Source organism: Ochotona princeps, chromosome 8 (genome assembly GCF_030435755.1).
Source record: "Ochotona princeps isolate mOchPri1 chromosome 8, mOchPri1.hap1, whole genome shotgun sequence".
NCBI lineage: Eukaryota > Metazoa > Chordata > Mammalia > Lagomorpha > Ochotonidae > Ochotona > Ochotona princeps.
The window spans coordinates 60,586,307-60,608,569 of record NC_080839.1 but is presented as its reverse complement, the minus strand read 5'-3'; the positions used below and the strand labels follow the sequence as shown (position 1 = coordinate 60,608,569).

Here is a 22,263-nt window from a genome sequence, read left to right as displayed (position 1 = left end):
CGCCTTGAACATGCCAGGATCCCATATGGGTGCTGGTTCTAATCCCGGCAGCCCTGCTTCCCATCCAGCTCACTGCTTGTGGCCTGGGAAAGCAGTAGAGGACGGCCCAAAGCCTTGGAGAGCCGCATGGGAGACCCAGAAGAGGCTCTGAGCTTCTGGCTTTGGATTGGCTCAGCTCCAGCCATTGCAGCTGCTTGGGGAGTGAATCATCAGATGGAAGATCTTCCTCTGTCTCTCCTCCTCTCTGTATTTCTGCCTTTCCAATAAAGATAATAAATCTTAAAAAAAATTAAAAATATCCGAATGGTCTTTGTTGTAAAAAAGGTTCCCTTCCCTGGAATCAATCAGAATCTGCCCAAAGTGCACTGAGCAGTGTCCAGCTTTGTTGTCACGCATATGCAGTTGTGTCATAGTGGCACGAGGAATGAATACTTAGGTACTAAATCTAACTTTTGTCTTCTTGGGTTCTGAAGAATAATGTACAAAATTAGTAGCCTCAGCATTTTATTTAAATGCAAATGCAGCTTTCCTAATACATATACTTATATAGATGTGGATCCTGCTAACATAAAATAGATTTACATTATATTTAAAGATATTAAAATGTAAATCTAAGTTGCATTTTTATATATTCTATATAAATTTGATTATGGAATGGGGATTTTCAGATAGCAATTCTGTTAGACCCCTAAGCTAAAAATGAAGATATATATATATATGAGTATACATATATATATATTCCTCTGAGTATTGTACTGTCATGAAACTATTGAATGCTTCTTTAGCATTTAGTCATGAATAAGCCAAGATCTTTTGACTTCTGTATGCCTTTAGAGACTACAAAAGCTTTGTTCAGCTCTGTCCTTTGAAATACACATTTTGAGGATTTTGTTCTCTCCTATTCCAGTGAGCTTGCCCCAGGGGTAAGATCTTATGATAAATCATGGGTTCTATGTCATAGGCTTGGAGACGCTGCCTTTTGGATAGTACACTTGTGAAATTTGGTCTTGGGCTTTAACCTTTGTGTTGGTTACTTACACATGAATAAAATGTTTAAAATTCCCTCGGTTTCAATTTGAGACTAAAATGAAGATTTGAAATAATAAGCAAGTGTTTTTTCTTCTAGGGAAAAAAAAAAACAGCTCTGGGTCCAAGTAGATATGTTTGTTTCTATAGAATGCTGACATTACAAAAGTAGTGCAAAACTTTCCAGTGGACACTGTATCTAACAAGTCCAAGTCCTAAGACCATCACAGGAGAAGACAGGTGGAGAGTGTGCGGGTGTGTACATGGCAATACAACATTTCTAAGATGACTTTTACTGATAGCAGACATCTTAATGTTCATATTTAAAGTCTCTTTTCATACCAAAAGATTTAAAGGCAGTATAAGTTGCAAGAACTCTTTTTTTTCTTAATACATGTTTTACCCTACGATAAATAAATGAAATAAAAATCACATCTATTGATTTCTTGTTGTGACTTGATTCTGAACCAACTCCTGCAAAGCTTTGCTGTCTTGCTTATCTCTGGAACCTCTGTTGCCTGGAGATGAACTCTCCTAGTTAGAGCCCACAGGGCCAGGGGGAGTCTTTGTCAGATCCGGTGGGATGATTGTGACTGTCTCCCACTTACAACAGAGTTGCATGTGGCATTGTGTTATCCAGGGCTTTTAGGTTTACTTAGTGTAAAGTTTAAAACTTACCATATCAGTGCTTTTTTCTACTTCCTCCTCTCCTGGTTTGAAGTTAGCAGGCTTTAGAGTCTGTGATGCTTAAGGAAAGCGTTAAAACTAATCCAATTCCTTCTTTTTACTTTCTTGTCTTCTACTACTGAATATTACAGTGTTGCCTTTAAGTAGATGTGTTTTAACTATTTTGACTTAGCATTAGAAAGCCCCAAATTTCAAAGAAGCCATTTTTAGGATACTGTGGTTTTTGCCTTCTACCCCGAGACTACGATAATTTTTTCACAATCAAGAACTCACAGAACCCACATTGAAAAAATATACCATAGAGATTATTCTCACTAGATGGAGAAGTTGTAGTACATGCTAACCTTTAAGAACTTACTGTGTGCTTATATCCCCTGTTCCCCCAGATACAAGACGACAAACAAATGTGGAAACAATGGTCTCACCCACTTTCCTCTAACCCTTGACACCTCCCATCCTAATCAACTATGTAAACATGATCAAAAAGAAAAGCACTTACTGTGTTCCAGTGGTGTACAAAGAGCTTGCTTATAGAGAGTGAAGTTGAAACTTCACATTGGGGTGTTGCAATTTGATCAGTTAAGTAATTGTAGAGGAATAATTAGGTCTTATAGTTTTACGCGGGAAGGTACTAGGTAGGCCATAAGAATACTGATCATACGCATGTTTCTGCAGCCTTTTTAATCTGGGGTGTTGTGCTGGTTACTGATACGTGCGCATCTCGTGTGGCACGTGAGTACCAGGTGAGCCACTGGGCAAGTCTGCTCAGTGCACTGGTGTTTGCCCACAGCTCCACTGAAGCTGTATTCCATGAACCTTTCACCAGCACCTCCTCCACCCCAGATTTAGGCAATACAACTGCCTTCCCAATGGGCCAACCTTCTTATTAGAATCAAAGCTGTGTTGCTTTAACCACTTTGATTTTTTGTAACAGAGCTTCTTTTAAAGGCTAATTATTTTCTAAGAGCCTTAGCATAAAGTAGATCACAGGGAAATTGAGACTGGCAAAGAGTTACAGAAGATTGGAAGAGTCAGTTCTTGAAAAGTGGGAACAACCTAATGAGTCCAGCAGAAGGGCACAGGTGATGGGATAGGGTTGGCAGTAGGGAGGAGTGGCTTCATCTTCATCTCTATTATTACTCTTAAGTAAAACTTCAGGAGAATGAACACACACACACACACACACATCTTAAGTTTTGCAGTTTGTGACCAATGCAAGCATCATATAAAATCCTTAACTAGAATATTTGTCACCTAGACAATTTCCCCATGTTCACTGGCAGTTGCTTCCCATCCCATCGGTGGCTCCTATTCTGATTTGATACCACCTTTTAGTTTTATCTGCATCATCCACTTCTTTTAGGAATCCAAGCCCTCAAACGGTCACTGACGATAATGATGTATGTGCAAGAAGCTTTGCATCAGTATGCTGAGTACCCTTGGGCAAAGTGTAGGAGTTCTCTGTGCCTTGCACACGGGATCCGACTGAGTGAGCCTCATTGACTAGCCCGTCCACTCAGTGCCCCAAACCAGCACAGGCCTGGGTTCACCCTGTCACTCCCTTTCTTCTCATCCACTCCCACTGACTGCCATGTCTGGTCAGTGCTTCCCTATAAGGGTGTCAGCTGTCTGTCTCACTCTGGCCTCCATTTACTCCCTGTCTTGCCATGGTCTCTCCAAACCATTCTTGTTACTACACCTGGAGTAATCCTGAAATGAAATATTCAGATCTGTTCTCTGTTTAATTCCTCAGCTGACTTGTCACTAAGATGCTGCTACACCACCTGCAGAGTGAAGTTAGGATCCTATGTAGGACAGCTGGAGAGGCTGTGCTGTGTGCCTGCAGCTTCCTGTAGTCCCAGCCGCCCCCCACCGAGCTCTCTGCCTCACCTGTGAGCCACTCCCCCCAACTCCTTAGGACAGCTCCTTATGCAGTCCCTAGGGATATGAGTGGGACCATGCCGGTCTGTCTCCCCAGTTACATAGTGAGCATCCTGGCTGATGGGAGAGACATGGTTTTATTCATGTCTGTCCCTCCAGCACCTTGCAAAGGGACTGCTGCTAACAGCTAAGGAGGCTGGTGTGCCAGGTTAGGGCCTTACCTAGGCCTCAACTTAGCATATGTCTAAACATTACATTTCATGTAGAAGTTCTGAAATTTTCTCTCCAGGAGCTGTCATGGTAACTCTGGGTGAAAGGTGCGAAAGTTTGTATTTTTCATCAGTGTGTTGATAGGAAACAGAAGGTTATATGATAACCCCTAATTCCTATCTCAACTCTGACAATGTTTGCGTCTTTGCAATCACTATCTCTGGGAATGAGGATAATTTCTTTCTAAATGTCATTGTGGGAATTAGCAAGCAGAAAAGGGGGGCGGGGGACTGAAAATGGCTCCTAGGGCCCAGGAGTACCAGTTGATGGCTCCTTGTCAGTGGGTGCACTCTTTCCTGACTTGAGTGGTTTGGTTCTGCCCTGCAGTGTCAGTCAGCACCACTGCCCACACTGATCATTGCTCACTCCCTGTGTTCATCTTTTCAAACCCCAGGCAAGAATCTTGATGCTGTGCATGACATCACGGTGGCATATCCCCACAACATCCCCCAGACAGAGCGGCATCTCCTACAGGGTGACTTCCCTAAGGAAATCCACTTCCACGTCCACCGGCATCCCATAGACACCCTCCCCACCTCCAAGGAGGACCTTCAGCTCTGGTGCCACAAGCGCTGGGAAGAGAAAGAGGAGAGGCTGCGCGCCTTCTATCAGGGGGAGAAGAATTTCTACTTTACAGGACAGAGTCTGGTTCCCCCTTGCAAGTCCGAGCTCAGGGTCCTCATGGTCAAGTTGCTGTCTGTCCTCTACTGGACCCTGTTCAGCCCTGCCATGTGCCTCCTCATCTACCTGTACAGTCTTGTGCGGTGGTATTTTATAATCACCATTGTGGTCTTCGTGCTCCAAGAGAGAATCTTTGGTGGACTAGAGATCATCGAACTTGCTTGTTACCGTTTTTTACACAAACAGGCACATTTAAACTCAAAGAAAAATGAGTAATGTAAGGTTCATAATGTAAATACTTAGGGGATTATTTTGGAAATGTTCTAAGCCTTTGTAAATTAAGATGCATTTTTGCATGACTGTGTAAGATATTTCTTACTACCACCTTATTTGTTAAAGATATTTTGCACTTGATTTTGTGGGAAAAATATTGCTACACACATGATTTTTTTTTAGATCTCTGAATGTAATTTCAATACTGCATATGTAGCAGAAAGTGACTGCTGTGAAATAACTCCAGCCAGAGTATTATTAAACAATCATCAGGCTCTTAACAGACATGGTATGCATAAGTTTTTCTTGAAGGCCCAATCTTACTGCAGACCAGGCATGCAAGAGCACTCATCTCTCCCCCGCCGACCTGGGCACGGCCGGGTGGCACCCAGCTCCGTCCCTGGACATCGCCCCCTTCCTTCTCTAGCTAATCACACCCGTCCCATTCTTCCTCAAGATCAGAGCACAAGTCCCTCGTCCCAAAGCCCTGCAGTCTGCATAACACCATGTGCCAACGGACCCAGCAGAAGACCACCTGTGCCCTTTTCTCCTGGCTGTGACTCAGGGAGCAACCACCGGCTCTCAACTTTGAAAAGAACTTAGTGCAGCTTAGGATCTTTGCTTGAACTCATTCATGCATGCTCAGTGCTGGTTCCCCTCTAGTTTGTTGGCAGGTGTAGCCCTTGCTGTGTTCACAGTGGTATATATGAAGTAGTCAAATACTTTTTTAAAGAAACATGTAGAAGATTCTGTTAGAAGCTGTCTTTTCAGACATTTCTTTAAAACTTATCCATAAAGGAAGATGATTGTGTCTTTCCTGTGTGCATGTTACCTAACTTCTGAGAAAACAAAATGTTTGCGGATGAGGCAGTAAGAATGTATCCCAAATGATTCTACCGTTGCAGCCATGACAAATTATAAAATCAAAACAATAATCCTACAGCAATTCCTTCCAGTGATAAAGAGATCTTTCCATGATAATATCTAAACCCACTTATGACAAATTGTTCCCCTCAATAGTCCTAGCATTTGGAGTCCGTGGGAAATCCAGTAGTGCCTGTCTCCCTCTGAAGCAGACGCAGCCTGTGATCGCATTTCTACTCTAGGGGAGCCATGCAGACCCTTACCCCGAAAGAGGGATGCTGCTCAGAGCTGCGGGAAGTAGCCAGCAAGCAATTTAAAACTGTCAGCCCTTAGCAAGTCTGTCAGCTGTACATCCTTGTTGCTTTATGTACTCCCTGCGATGAATGTCTGCTCTTCAGCATACTCCACTTTTGCTGGACAGTGACTTCAGTCCTTACCATTCCGTAGCCACGGGAGGTAGACACCTTGCGAGCAGAGTCTGAGAAAGCCCAGGAGGCAGGGTGCTGTTGACACATGGTGTTTATGGGGAAGTATTAGTGCTTCCACCAACCCCCTTGAATGGGGTCCCTCTAAACTGTTTTTAATCCCTGCCGGGAGCTTGCTAATTAGTTGTTTATTATTCGGGTCTGCTCCCAGGCCACCCTCTAACAATGGTTTTTAAGGTTTAAACATACAAACTTATTCCTTCGCTTCATAAAAAAGCTGATTATAGCTTCTGTGATTCTTTTACGGGTATGTTTAAACACAAAATAAACAGGACAACGTTTGTCCTGGATAAGCGAATAAAGCCCCGCTTTCTCCTACTGGTATGGGAAGGAGCGCTGCCCACATACAGACTCAGAGCTCACTGCTCGCGCAGCCACTGGCCTCTGTACCTCTCCGAAGTTTCCAAAGGGAACAACTTTTTGATCCCAGAAAATGTCTCATCAGGCTGTATTTTACACGACACCGAATTCATCATCACAAAGCACTCACACTGAGGCATACCTTTAGATACTCAAAATGGTAGCTCCAAAAAGAAGTGTCCCTCCTTTTGTGGGCTTTATTTTTCAATTACAATCATTTCCCTATGCGTTCAAGCCATTTTCTTCTTAGAAGAAGAAAAGAACTATACAGATCGTGGATTAACTTTTCACAACTGATCCTCAAATGTCAGGGATGACTTCCTTTCGCTTTGAGAGCTGGGACTGGGCTCAGAAATTCTCCCCTCCACACCTGCCCCCTGCTCTGAGCACATGGTGCACAGTGCTGTCTGTAGTGAAGTTTACCGTCCTGAAATGTCTTCAACAGAGTGTGTGTACGCTTTATTTACAATGTGCACTTAAAATCGGAAGCTACAAGGAAGGATACTGAGGAGCCCTCAGGGCCCCACACCCAGCATCTTCGATGCAAACAAACCCAAAGACTGCGAAGATGCAGCCGAAGGATGTGGTGAGAGGTTTAAAAAATAAATATTAGCATAAGCCCCTAATTTAAGAATCCTAATAAATTACTTGCTTCTTGGTTAATGCTATGAAAACACGGGTTAGAAGGAAATAGCTTCCACTTGAGTCACTTGCAGATTACTTGTTTCAACAGCACCATGTCAAAAGTCGGATACAGGCAGCCCTGACTGAAGTCTGTAGAAACGGAGACATTCCTAAAGCTGCCGGACTTCTGCCCCAGCCCTGACAAACTTCCCTCTGTGCCCCTTCCCAGTGAAGGAGCCCAGGAGGGAACCTGTGCGTGTCAAATTGTTTACATTTCTTTCTATAAATAATGTACTTTCAGTGCCTTAGTTTTGAGTCCCTTGCGTTTCTTCTCCCAGGGGTTCTAACAGTGTTTTCTTGAGTGAAGTCTCCTTTTTGCTACTCGCTAGGAAGACCAGACACTGGTCGTGCAGGAGCACACGCCCACTGGGGCAGGTGACAGAGACCCTAGCGGGAGCAAATGACAGCCCCAGCCTTGTTCCTGACATTGTAGCAAATGAGCATGGTTATGCCACAGGACGGCCCTAAAGTGTTCTTGTATCTCCCCCTTCAATTGTTATTTCACATGGGAATCTTGGTTTGGGTAATTTTGTTTTAAATCATTATGTGCAAAACATCAATTTTAAAAATGATTCACAGAATGGCCTTAGTTTTCAGTGTCCACTGGTGTGTGAGTTGTGTTATCTATAACCTCATACTGGAATAAAGTAGAATAAATTAAATAGTTTATGTATGTGTTGTTTTGTTTGTTCTGGCAGGAATAATATTAAAAACACACTAAGGCACCACTTGGTTTTCCCACCTTGTCATAACCTTACAATGTGTAGTATTCAAAAAGAGCTGCTTCTTCAGGACCCCTTCTTGCCCAAGTGTTCAGAATAAATTCTTGAAACAGGCCTGGGCTACCACAGCAAGTCCTCCCCCCATCATTGAAAATGTCCAGGGGCCACAGTAAGTTGTGAGCTAGCTGGTGTCATCAGAATTCTGTTCTCCATTTGACAGCACAGCTATTTGCAATGTGTCTGTTCCCCAGAAGTGGGATCTCTGGGTAAACGTGTCCCTATGCAGCCTCTCTAACCTGTTTAGGGAGTATATATATTTGATTATGAAAGCAAATCTTAGCTCAAAACCTGACAAATGATGGAAAGATTTAGTGGCATACACACAAGAAAATTTCCAAATGTATTTGCCCAAGTCCCACCACGCCCCACCCCATCTCTTGAATTCTTCCAGGAGAACTTGGCATGAAAACATCATCCTGAGTGGAATTGACATATCCGCTGGGAAGGAGCCATCCAGGAGTGAAAGAGCACAGGCCTGGTCCCAGGAGAACCAGTCTGGCCCAGGCCTTAGACTTGCCCTGTAAGCGAAGGACAGCACAGAAGCAGGCCTGTCTAGCTGCCGACTATCCTCGGCATGGTTTGTTTCACTAATCAAGTCTTTAAAGAGCTTCCGCAACATGTACAAGGTGGAAATCAGAGGAGGGCCGGTAAACCCTAGAATGGGTGAGGTGAATCTGCACCTGCGCAAAGCACTCCTGATGCCAAAATTTTGTCAACTAAAACCTGCCCATGCTGACCCGACCTATGCTTAGGCACCTAGAGCCAGGGCTGTAGCCGGTTCCCCCAACACCCCACTGGATGGCCAAGTGTCCACAGATGTCAACTGCCAGTGTCCCACTCCCCATCCTTCCCAATGGAGCCTGGCACCCTGAAGAGGCTCCCCTGCTGGGGAATCCAAGGGATTCTCTAGAGCTCACCCACGAAGTGTCCTGGATTCTCCAGCCACTGCCTCCACACAGATAATCTAGACTGAGCATCGCATGTGCTTGCAGAGATCCTGAAGTTCCAACACTCCCCTGTTGGCTGATGCAGGCTCACTTGAAGTATCACTCTTTCCTTCCTCTCCTGCTTGAATATCCCAGATGTCACCAGCATCAATAGCTTCCACTGGGGGCACAGCTCTTATCACACATTCTCTGCGACACCTACTGTCTCAGACCTGACACGTCCACTCAGCTGTTCCCACTCCCACTGCAGAACCCCAGTTTCATCACCGCACCACCCTTCCCACAACCTGAAGGGCTTCTTATCTCCAGTTGGACAGTCCAGATCTGGCACCCAGCCCCATACCTCCCAACCCGGTTTAACCTTATTCCCAGCCCATGCATATGAGCAGAGCTGTTGTCCGCACCTCCCAGATTCTCCAGACCTACTGACCCCATGCAGCTTGGCATTCTCACATGTGAGAAGTTTATGCTTCACCAACCCAAGTATAGACAAGTTTCAATATTTTCTCTGAGGCATTTCCTGATAAATCAGACTTGAAATGTTCTCCTCCTCTTGTCATATGTGGTATTTCTCTGCCCCTCTCACTTGCCTCTATGTATTGCATACCATCTTGTGTTACAGTCATTTTTTTCAGTTTTATCACCCCAGCTGGATAACAGCTTCTGGAAAGCTGAGATAAAGGTGTCTCGTCATTTCTCTCATCCCAAACAGTGTTCAAGTCAGCCATTCTTTTTACACAACAAATTCTTCTAAGGTGATTCCTAGGAATTCACTCAGAAAGCATCCTGTCCTGACCACAAAAATGTAGCACTTTTCACTAAATAAAGGGATGGGGCATCTGGCCTATCAGTTAAGATGCATCTTGAGATGCCCACGCCTCAGATGTGCCTGAGCTCTAGTCCTGCCCTCCTCCTGCTCCAGCTTCCTACCCAGGGAAGGTAGCTGGTGATGGCTCAAGTACTAGCAGTCCTGCCACCTGCGTTGACTTCTGTGCTCCTGGCCCCAGATGTTGAAGGAATTTGGAGGATAAATCTGCAAGTGACCATTTTCTGTCTTCTGTACCTTGCAAAATAAATAAATTTAAAACTAATTGAGACAAATCCAACCTCTGGAACATAATTACATTTGGGGGAAAAGAATAAAATTATTTTGGTTGAGAATACTATTTACCAAGATTATACTTGAGCATGTGAATTCATAAAAGCTCAAAAATACGTGCCTTCAAGAAGTCTTATCCAGCTGATCTCACCATTCTCCAGCTGCCCCCATGGAGGAGAATTCACTCATATACATCATAATTGTCATGACCTCACAATATCTATTCTAGAAACCAATTCCAAAAATACACTAGTATAAAGAAAACAGAGACGTGCAACACTCTTCATTGTAGTTCTACTTCTAGCAATAAAATTCTAGAAACAACTGAGGATGCCCTGTGAACTCTTTGCAGCTGTGCACGGGCAGGGAGTTCCCTCCAGGATATTACACTAGGTGGATAAGGAAAGCTGGAGAGAAAACATCTTTATCTGGGAAGGTAAGGTAATATAGACACACTGGGCCCACAGTTTTGTGCACCAAAAAAAAAAAAAAAACCAAAAACTGGGTTAGACAGACATTTAAATATGGTAAAGGCCAAGAATGAATGACACACAAAACCAAATAGCACACTGATTCATATGAATGATGGCAAATACTAAATCATTATTCCAAAAATAATATTAAATATCTGAAACTAGGTATCTAAAGGAAAAGAACATTTACCCTTCCTTTCTCATATGACTTAAATCTCAAGCGAAATAATTCATCAGGGAATCTATCTCAGGACAAACACAAAGCCATACCTTTCAAATCATGGATGCCAAGAATATTCACTGGGAAAACCACAAATTCACAAGCAAAACATGATCCCCCTCCAACCCCCATTTTATACCATGCACTAAATCAACTTAAAAGATTAAAGGCTTCAAAGTAAAACCTAAAACCATAGAAGTACAAGATGACAACACAGAACAAAATTTGGACATTGGTCTTAGCAGTGATATCCAAGATATCTTGGATCACAAAACATGACAAGCACAGACAACAATAAATAAGCCATCAATGGGAAGAAGCAGCAATTCATAGAAGAGAGAATATTTGCTAACTGCATCTCTGATAAGTGATTCATTTCCAAAATATGTAAGGAAATGTTTAGTAACAAAAGTTAAACATAAATTGGACCAAGAAATGAGTAGATAGTTCTCTAAAGACAGCATTCAAATGGCCAAAAATATGAAAATATGCACATTGTCAATTATCAAGGGAATTGCAAAAGATACAAGACATCACCACACACATTAGACAGCTAGCATCCAAAAACAAAACAAAAACACAATAGATTGGCAAGGCTGTGGAGGAGACCGAGTTACTTGGAACCCATTCACACTGTTGCCACGACCGTAAAGTGGTGCCACCACTGTGGGCAACAGAGCAGACGTTTCTTGAAAAATTAAAAATAGAATTATGTGATTCAGCAATTCATCCTGTGCATAACCCAGTATATTCAAAACAACTGAAATCAAACTCGCAAATGTTTCTGCACTCCCAGGTTCATGCAGCAACCTTCACAGCAGGTAGAAGCAACCCAAATAGCCATCAACAGACAAATGGATAAGCATCCAAACACAGTGGATCATTCCTCAACTTCGAGACAAGATAACCCAGACACTAATTCATCCTGCTACTTGAATGAACTTACAGCTGAAACTGGTTTCAGACGAACAAGGCACAACCTGCCTCAGAGCATGTTTGGGAGGTTCAAGTGTAAGAACCCAAGCCCCTCTTCCTAACTGGTAACTACTGTAGTCAAAAAATGATCTCATTACTTACTCATGGTTGTTTCAAATGCTGGTCTTCCGCAACACGGTGTCCAGCTCTCTATTGTTGATGCAGGCAGGCAGATCAACCTAACCTGGGTGGTCTTGGCGCTGTGAACAGGCAGTATCAATGGCCTCTCTCGTACAGCCTCCTACAAGAGGCCATCTCACAATGGGACCCTGTGGGGGCTCAGGGACCTGAGTAGAGGCCCCCTCACCTGTCCTGGGGGTCTTCCAGTTCTTCCCCAGCAGGGCCAGGAAGAACTCCAGCTGAACCACCAGTATCATCTCCCTAAAGGCCAACCGCCACACGTTTTCCCTGGAAGTCCCTCATGGTGAACTCGCAGACACTCGTGCTTTGGGAGAGCAAGCAAGCAAGTGGAAAACAGAACACCAGGACATGGCCGCTGTGGTCTCAGGCTCTGATTCCACCTCCCCGAGGGCAGGGCTCACCAGCCAGTAGAACCTACAGATCTTTAAAACCTGCGCCTTGGCCCCGCCCCCAGGCTGCCACTTCCTTGGTCAGGTGTGGCCTCTAGCCATCCCAAGCTCAGCACCATTGCCAGGTGATGCTAGTGAGTAGTCAACGTGTCCACACTTCCGAGACCTCAGACTCAGGGCTTCTCTCTAGGCCTCTGGTTGTTCCTCATTTATGAGTTTTGGAACTGAAGATATTCTGCAAGCCTAGATGATTTATGAACGGATTTCATTCAGAAAATATTTGAGAACAATGCATTTCAATCTGGAAGTCTGGCTTAGGACTTGTGGGGGACAGCAAAATAAGTTTTATTGTTGGCCATTGGCATGCATGCACACACAGGCGCCCACCCCCACACACACTCCTTTCTTCTGAATCAAACATTTATTTATTATTTAAGAGGATGAAGCCAACAGGACAGAAATTAAGCACAGCTCTGTCTCCGGAGTCACCGCGCGGAGGCAGGCAGAGCTGCTGGAGACCACCAAGCGCAGGTGCCCTCCAGTATTCCCTTGGCCCCATCCCTTTCATCCAGGGATGGTGCAGGCAGTGGCTGAGAGCGCAATTTCCAGAAAATGCTGTAAAATGACACACGACCACAGCCTGTTTCCTGTAACCGTTTACATCCCTCCTTGTGACACTGCAGATTTTCCATGCCAAAGGCTGGCCAGAGAAAAGAAATCTTTCTTCTCGGCAACACTTCAATCCTCTGCATTCCATAGGATGGAAACCACCGCTGGGAAATCACCCCTAGTGAGTGTCCCCAGCAGGGAGGCAGGTGGCTCCCGCGTGCAGGCAGTGCATGGGGATGGATTGCTGAGTTGGGGTGGGTGCCCAGGGACATACGCAAGGCTGGGCCTGCTGCCAGATGACCACAGGCACAGGGCTTGGAGGAAGCTTGAGATCACTTGGGGAAGGCCATTCCCTCCCCCTCCCCTGAAGATGACTTCACTATACACAGCTGGAGGGTCAGAGGCCTGACCAAGACAGGCCCTGCCTGGACTCAGGAAGGTCATCAAAAACCAGAGGTCACCAGGTAGGCCTGCATGAGTGCACTTGAGCAGGCGCACTGAGTCTGCCCCCACGAGTCCCACATTCTGTTTACTGCTTCCCCACCTCAAAGTTCTGGGGCATTTTTGAACAAGAACTTCTCTTTCTCTTTTGCACCAGGCCCACGACTCATGTGGCCAGATCTAGATGGAGGATACAGCAGACTTGGTGAAGTCAGATTTAGAATTGTCCTAGGGACCCCTGGCTGTGCATGGAAATTACCCAGGTTGGCCTGTCCCAAAAGGGAGTCGGGCGCCCTCTGCAGGTGTTGCTTCCGCACCACCAGGCTGGAGAAGGCTGACCAAGACAAAGAGCCCTCCCCTGCTTAGGGCCTCCTAGAACTCCTACCTGGGCTACCGCACCCATTGGAAGGAAACCCTCAGCACCCAGCTGCTGGAGCTGCTCACAGCCTGCCCTTCAGGGCTCCTCCGTTTTGCTCATCTGTGCACTGGACAGTCACCAAAAACCTTCTTGTGAAGCTTTTCCTCCCAAACCATCTGAGCTAAAAACAGCAATGGAGCCCTCCATGTTAGACCCTGGTTGGGGGTGGGGAGGATTCAAGCACCTGATTTGCCCATGCTAACTGCTTTGGTTGGCTGGACACCAAAGAAAGGGGCTCAACTCCTGGCTGGGACATGTTTGATCTCTCAGAAGTTGAACAGTGCTTGGAGATGACATAAATTGTCATAGCCCCTTTAAAGCCTAATTTCCTCATGGAGTATGTTAGTTGTCCTGTCATTTCTTAGAAACTTACATGTGCAAGGGTTCTTACCTGTGTATTCTGGGATTGACGCTCAGTGAAGTCAGCAGAGATCCAGAAACTTCCTTCCTTGCAGTGACAGGAACATGCGTTATGCATTCCAGTTAGACCCAGGCCCACGTTGGGCCAAGGACAGGCAGTGTGGTGAGGATTGGTGTGATGGGAAAACTTCCTCTTCCAGTTACTTTATCTCATTTAGTCAGAACATTCTGGAAAAGCAGAAAAAAAATTCTATAGGATTCAAGATAAGTGTTTTGCTTCTGAGACCTCTTTATACCCTTAAAAATTATACCCATGTGTTACTTCTGTTAATACCTGCTATGGCAGATATCTTAAATATTTTAACATGTAATAGTTTTATGTATATTTATATAATTCATATTAATAAATGTATTTACTACAGAATCTAAAAATAATAAATCTGTTTTCCAACTTTTTTGAAAAAAAACTACATTTTGCAAAACAAAACATTAGAAGCATGACAGCCACACATTAGTGAGAAGTATGATGTAACTCACTCACATCTGCATTGCTGGAAGCTAGCTGAACTCTGTGCTCTCACTCATTCTGTGGTCCTACCAATGATTATCACATGTCATATTGCCACCAACCTCTGCGAGAATGTAACAAGGGGCCCATTTCTTAGTGTTTTCCTAGATCCCACCCAATCAGAGGGACTGCTAATGGTGCCCTAAAATCTCTCAGAGGCCAACAGGGGTCCCCTACATGAGAACCACTGTCTGACATGCCCATTTTCCCTGGCATATGATTTGGCAGCTAAAACTATAAAAGAGAGGAGGAGAGTGGAGGGAACAGGCCTAGCCAACAGGAGACAGGACCTCGGACCCCCTTCCCCACCGCAGGACCTTCCGTCACAGAGCCTCATCACCCCCTCTGTGAGTTGATGGCACGCAGATGCGCCCATGGGTCCCCATCCAATCTGACAGCTCTAAGAATGTCCAAAGCCAGACCCCACCCGAGAACAATCATCATACATTAGGGCCAGTGTTGCTATCTGAAAGGGTTCCCCATGAGGCATGTGGCAAAAACTCAGGAGCCAACCCAAAGGCACTCCAAAAGTGGAAGCTGGAATAATTTGAGCAACAAAAACAAATGTTGATAAAAATGACTTATAGTGGGCCCGGCAGCGTGGCCTAGCAGCTAAAGTCCTCGCCTTGAAAGCCCAAGGATCCCATATGGGCTCCACTTCCCATCCAGCTCCCTGCTTGTGGCCTGGGAAAGCAGTTGAGGACGGCCCAATGCATTGGGACCCTGCACCCGCGTGGGAGACCCGGAAGAGGTTCCAGGTTCCCGGCATCGGATCAGCGTGCACCGGCCCGTTGTGGCTCACTTGGGGAGTGAATCATCGGAAGGAAGATCTTCCTCTCTGTCTCTCCTCCTCTCTGTATATCTGGCTGTAATAAAATGAATAAATCTTTTTTAAAAATGACTTATAGTGCCCAGAATAAAAGAAATACCCACCAAATTCCTACTGAGGTAAATGCCTGAGTACATCAATAAATGGGGAGGAGTCAGTCTTTTTTTCGAGATCATTCCTATTAACCTCTATGGAAAAAAGGATGGGAATGGCAATCCCTGGTAGACTTCACAGGAACAACTGTTTCAGATAAGAGTCACAGCTGAAGGAGGGCGTTCAGTCTAAGGGTTAAGGTGTTTGCATTACGCATCCAAGGGCTTTGGTTTGAATCCCCTCTCTGGCACCTGACCGCGGATTCATGATGCTTTCTACCAGCACAGACCATGGCAGGCAGTGATGATGCTCACATAATCCGGTTCTCAACCCTACCCCACCCCCTTTCAGGAGACCAGAAGAGTATCCCGTGTTCCAGGTTGGGCCCTGGCTCAGCTCCTGCCATTGTGGGAATCTGGGAGTAAACTAGCAACTATGAACATTCCCTTGTTCCCTGCTTCTCAAATCATCCTTGTCACAGCACAGTGTAAACTTAGCCAGTGAAGACACGCATGACGGGAAGCAGGACATGTGTGCACAACCTCGGAGCATCTTCCCAGGAGACAATTCTTACAGAGAGAAAATGATGACTTGTTAGAGGTGTAATCATCTGTCAAGCCCTGCCTTTACCAAGTGACAAAGGTCGATGTCACTAAGCTAAGATGCCATGACATCATGTACCCACCGCGAAGGCTACAACCTCATCCTCGCCAAAAATATCCCATCTTAATATAATCATGAAAATTTTTAGGCAATCTCAAGAAGCATTTTACACATCAGTTGGCCTATACTCTTCCAGTGAGCAGTGAAGACCAAGTGAGACCAAGGAGTGGGACATTTAAGATGGCGCTTGGGGGAGCCACAGCCACATCGCAGTATGTGGGTTCAAGCCCTGCCTCTGCTGCTCACTTCAGCTTCCTGCTAATACACACCCTAGGGGATCACGGGGGACAGTTTAAGTACTTGGGTCCCTGCCACCCACAGGGGAGACACAGCTGGAATCCTAGGCTGCTAGCGCTGTCTATTGGCCGTCCAAGCCCTAGCTTTGGCAGGCATGTGGGGAGTGAAGCAGCAGCAGGACACATCACCACTGCCTGCAAATCTGAATATGCTCTTCAAGTCTGTTACCACTGGACCAGTGAAGGTTTCTTCGGCTGCATGATTGCCTGTTGCCTCCATATGATGCCTGCTGAGGGAAGGATACTTCCTGCCTGCAGAATCTGCCCTGTGCCTTGTGCCTGAAGCATTCCTTCCCAGAAACCCACATGCTTCGCTCATCCATTCGCTTCCTGTCTTCACTCAAAGCCGCTGAGTCTAAATGCCGTCAGTTTTTCCACTGCAGAGAACGTCACTCAGCCAAACCATGTGCTCTCCATTCGCTTTGGGAATTGTTCCCACAATCTTCTTATTGAGACTAGAAGGAAAATATCAAGGGATGGGGGAGGTGGGCTGGTGCGTCATCCTTCTTGGATGAATGAGAAGAAAGTCAGGGAACATGAGCCATGCATGGGGCTCACAAACCTCCAAAGGAGGGTGTTGTGAGACTGGACAAAGGGCAGCTTCTGCCCCCCAATTCCTACCACCCAGGGAAGAATCAGAAGCAGGCCTGGTCAGTGACAGAGGTCAACAGCTTTCTTTCCCAGCTCACTCCTGGGAACCACATGTCCCCAAGTCCACCACATCAGAGAGCAGGGCATCCAAGCTGATGGGGCTCCCACAGTTGCCCTGGGCAGAATGCAGATCCTCTGGGTGGACAATAGGGGACCAGACTCTGTCAAAGAATTTCACAGAAAATGAACAAAAACTCATTCCCCCCTTCTATCCAGTCAGGGAGTTGGACCTCTTGGCATTCTATTACGGAAAGATGCTGGCCCAAGGTCATGACCTCCACTTCTCAGATGTGGAGCTAAGGAGTGGACCTGTTTTGCTTGAGGTCACCTTCCTAGGAGGCCACCCCATCAGATTTCCTAGAGAGCTGCTACATCTCTGTGCGTTCCTGGGCTTCCCACGGGAGGAAGAATTGGAAGGAAATGACGCTCTCTGTGGACTGTGGAGATATGGCTTTAACCCCTGGCTCAGCTACTTGAGGAGGGAGAATCAGGGACATGATCCTGACACCTTTGGGGGTTTGTATAGCGATACGGATTAAGCATGAGAATTACACGTTACAAGATAGCATTTGCATGGGGCAACAATAGCCCGCAGTAACGACCATGTGCATGGAATGCATGTTCCACCCCAGCCACGTGCTGTGCACTTTTGTGTGAGTTACCCTTTCAGTTCCTCATTAAAGCTCCACAAGACAGTGTTTGGATTTTCTATTGCTATGCAATGAAAGCTCTAATCACTTAAAAGAACAAGAATTAACCACTATCTTGTGACTCTGGGGGGGTTGCTAAGACACTCCTTCTGCTTCAGGTACCACTAACAGACCCTTGGGATTCCTGGAAGGTCTGCAGTGACCTCTGCCACATGGCTAGTAGTCAGTGCTGGCCACCAGCTAGGAGCTCAGTGGGGCTCTTGGCCAAGACACTCAAATAAGTCTCCTCCATGTATCTGCCTGGGCTTCCTCACAGTGTCATGATCAGATTCTAAGAAGAAATGCGCTCAGGGGACAAGCTCCAGTGTCCAAATGCTCACCAAGCTGCCTCTGGCCTCGCTTTTGGCAAACCTCGTCTCAGGGCACCTGCCATGAGTAGGAAAGGGGATTCCAAGGGGAGTGGCACGGTGCATTGGGAGACACCAATGAAGAGCCCACCACAGGTAGGTGCTGGTGCTACCTCCCTGTCACAGGCGGGAAAACGAAGGTTCCAGTGTGACTAATGGGCACAAGTTCAGACTGGCAGATTTGTATCTGGGGCCACTGGTGGCATTCCCTCCTGTTCAGGTGAGTTGTGTGTTAAGGCAAGGCTACCATCGTGTGCCTGGGGTCACTTGCCTCAATCACCCACCTTAGCATGCCCTTGTCCACCAGTTACAAACTAAAGAAACACTTTCCTCTGCCATCTCACATCTTACTCCTCCATGGCTTCCTCCTTGCTCCCTGGGGTGCTGAGGTGATTCACCTGCAGATGTTCTCAGAGGCCCCCAAGGTATGGCAGGGGTTCAGGTTCATTCAGTTGGTGGCTATGGAGCAAATGGGCACTCAGAGCCTGGACTCCATCCCAGGAGGGGTTGCAGTCGGTCAGGGCTCCGGGTCCTGGCAACAGGGCTTGGAGGGTTGATTAACCACTGATGCCTCGGTGGCTGCTGTGAAGCCTCATGTGTACCTGGATTTTGTAGCCCATGCTTTGTGCAGCCCTGCTGGGAGTCAGTGCCAGGGCTGCCTCGGCCTCTACTTAGCTCTATGGAGTCTTGGGCCAGGTCACTTTCCTTCTGCAGGATTCAAATACTCATGGCCTCATGATGAGACTGGGCTAGGCAAGTGCCTTTATAAGCCTTCTCCAGGGGAAAGGAGAGCACAGGTGATTGGCCAAAACTAGCTGGAGAACTGGGGCGAATTGAGTAGCTCCAACATGAGGTTCTTTGGCTTAATAGGCCACTGGAGATCAAGGGACCTCTGCCAACTAGCACTTGTTGAGTCCACTCTGGGTGGTGGTGGGACTGGCAGTGATGAGGGGGCCAGCAGTTCTGAGGAGAAGTGAGCTACAGCTTGGTAGAAGGGGGAGAGGCAGGGCCACTTCATGCATAGCCTTACAGGGTATTACAGAAACATGTATGACAAACAGAATGTGCACAGGAGAGCTGCCATGTAACATGATCTGGCTTATATTTTAAATCAAGAGATTAGGGTCAATGTGGTGTCACAGTTGATTAAGCCACCACCTGCAGTGTTGATATTCCACATGGACATTGGTTTGGGTCCCAGCTGTTCTACTTCCCATCCAGCTCCTTGCTAATGTGCCTAGGAAAGCAGCAGGAGATAGCCAAAGTGCTTGGACTCCTGAACACACACAGGAAGCCCAGATGAAGTTTTCTCTCTCTCTCTCTCCAGTTCTTTCTAAAATTCTTACTTTCAAATAAATGAGTCTCTCTAAATGATCTCCCCTGTGTTGCATGAGGATGGGCTGTGGAGGGGGAAGCATGGAACTGCAGGAATAAACCTAAGTTTAGGAACATCCCTGGGCTAAGACAAGCATTTGGCACATGCAAAGGAACGCTAGCAGTCCCACAATCTCCCACCCTCTGCCAAACCTGTTACAATCTGTGGCCCGGTGGCCACACCCTCCCCATTCTGCTTTCTTACCTTCCTCCCCTGATAGCAGGTGGAGTAGCTCCCTGTCCCTCTAATTCTGACCTGGTCATCAGGGATGGGTTCACACTGCATGATGAGCTCCTCTTTAGTTCTGCTTCTCTGCTTTCCTGTGCACCTGTGACAATTCACTGCTACAACCTGCATGTCCAGGGACCAAAGGCTCTCTGTCCTGCCTGGGCAGTAAAGCTCAAGTCAAGTTCCCATCTTCAACAGAGACTCAATGTCCTGATACTTTATGGACAGACTTGAAACTTTCTGAGGGCAGCCTGGTGTCATGGAGAGAGTCCAGGCCCTGGACATAAACCAATCTGGTCTCAACCCCCAGCATTACTATGGGCCTACTGCTTGGGAGAGCTCAAGGCTGCGGGCATAGCTGAGTCTCCCTTTTCTTCTACCTGAAACCAGGGACAATAATACCTAGTTCAGGACCACGGTAAGGATGACCAAGTAATGAGCATGAAACACGTGATACAGCACAAGAGAAGACATTTTAGCCAGAAAAAAAAAATTAGGCAACAGGAAAAAACAAAAGACAGATGACTATGCAAGGAGGAAATAGAATGTTCCCTTTTACATAACTCTATGTAAAGAAAAACCTACAGTCACCACCAAGTGACTACCATTGCTGATCAACAAATCAGAAGAGTTACAGGATGCAAAATCAACATCCACAAATCAATAGCATTTTTATAGTTCAGCAATGAACTCAATGAGAAAAAAATTGAGAATAATCCCATTCACAATTGATTAGGATAAAAGACAAAATGATAATAAATTCTCTGGTATAAATTCAATGAAGGATAAGACAGACCTCCATAGTGAAAATTACAAAGCAATATCAAAAGCAATCCAAGAAGTCAAAAACATTGGAAAGAACCCCTTGTGTTCATGATTGGGAAAATTAATCTGTAAAACCCATTAAAAAATTGGAATACAAGCCCCTTCCAAATATAATGGCATTCCTTACAGAAGTAGAAAAATAAATACCTCCAAAATTCAAGGGAGGCACGAAAGACCCAAAATGGTCAAAGTGATCTTGAACAAAAAGGAACAAAACTGGAGACACGGCAGCACCAGATTTCAAGGCACGTGGCAGAGCTACTGTGACCCAAACAACATGAAACTGGCATGAAGGCAGACACGTTGACCAGCAGGATGGATAGCCTAAAATGAATCCATTCACCCATTCATATGAGGAACTCAGAAAACTCAACAACAAAACAATTGAGTTAAAAAAAAAACAAGCAAAGAATTTACACAGACATCTCTCACAGAAGAAACACAAATGGGCAAAAAGGAAATGCTCAATATTATTAGTCATTAAAGATATGCAAATCAAAACCAGAAATACATAACATCTCATTTCATTTGGACTACTATCAAAAAAATAAAAATTAATACAAGCTGGCAAGCTGTAGGGGAAAACTTATATACTGTTAATGAGAATACAAAATACAACACCCATGGTGGAGATAGTTATTAAAGTTCCTCAAATAACTAAAGGTATATCTACTACATGACCCAGATATTGTACTTCTTGGTGTAGGAAATAAAATCAAAATACAAAGGAGATAACTACACTCTTCTATTCACTGTAGTGCTAGTCACAGTGGCTAACACAGGAAATCAGCTTGTTATCCATCAACAGATGAATGAATAGGGAAATGTAACATACACAAATACATACATATATACATACATACAGTTCAATATGATAGCCTAGTGATGAAATCCTCATTTTGCATCTGCCAGGATTCCATATAGGCACCAATTCATATCCCGGCTGCACCACTTCCCATCAAGTTCCCTGTACCCATGTGGGAGCCCAGGAAGAAGCTCCTGTCTCCTGGCTTCGGATTGGCTCAGCCACTTGGGAAGTAAGCCAGTGGATGGAAGATCTTTCTCTCTGTATCTCCTTCTCACTATATATCTGTCTTTCCAATAAAAAAAACCACATAAATAAATATTTTTTTAAAAAATATTATCCAACCATAAAAGAATGAAATCCTGGAGTTTTCAGCAAAGTTGGGGTGGAACTGGAAATTATTTTATCAGGAGAATTAAGTCAGGCATGGAAATACAATTATTGCATGTTCTTTATCATATGTGGAAGTTTAAAAAGCTCAATGCAGAGCCTGGCATGGTGGCCTTGTGGCTTAAGTCTTCGCCTTGAATGTGCCAGGATCCCATATGGGCATCGGTTCTAATCCTGGCTCCCTGCTTGTGGCCTGGGAAAGCAGTCAAGGATGGCCCAAGGCTTTGGGACCCTGCACCCGCGTGGGAGACCCGAAAGAGGTTCCTGGTTCCTGGCATTGGATCGACGCGCAGCGGCCTGTTGTGGCTCACTTGGGGAGTGAATCATCGGACGGAAGATCTTCCTCTCTGTCTCTCCTCTCTGTATCTCTGACTTTGTAATAAAAATAAATAAATCTTAAAAAAAAATGGAAACACAAAAGCAGACAAAAGCCCAGAGTGCTATAAAATAAGTAAATAAATAAAAAATACAGACAGGA

The 22,263-nt window shown here is 45.5% G+C and overlaps 1 protein-coding gene across 4 annotated transcripts in view; it reads left to right on the top strand.

Annotated features, from left to right (window-relative positions):
* The window catches only part of LCLAT1 (lysocardiolipin acyltransferase 1), a 142,900-nt gene extending 137,861 nt beyond the window's left edge, over window positions 1-5,039 (top strand). For all 4 annotated transcript variants that reach the window (XM_058668123.1, XM_004582710.3, XM_058668122.1 and 1 more), the window contains one exon: window positions 4,259-5,039. In XM_058668123.1, coding sequence (XP_058524106.1) covers window positions 4,259-4,761 — 503 coding nt within the window. In that variant the 3' untranslated portion in view covers window positions 4,762-5,039. The remainder of the gene's footprint in view (window positions 1-4,258) is intronic.
* Window positions 5,040-22,263: the final 17,224 nt, after the last annotated feature.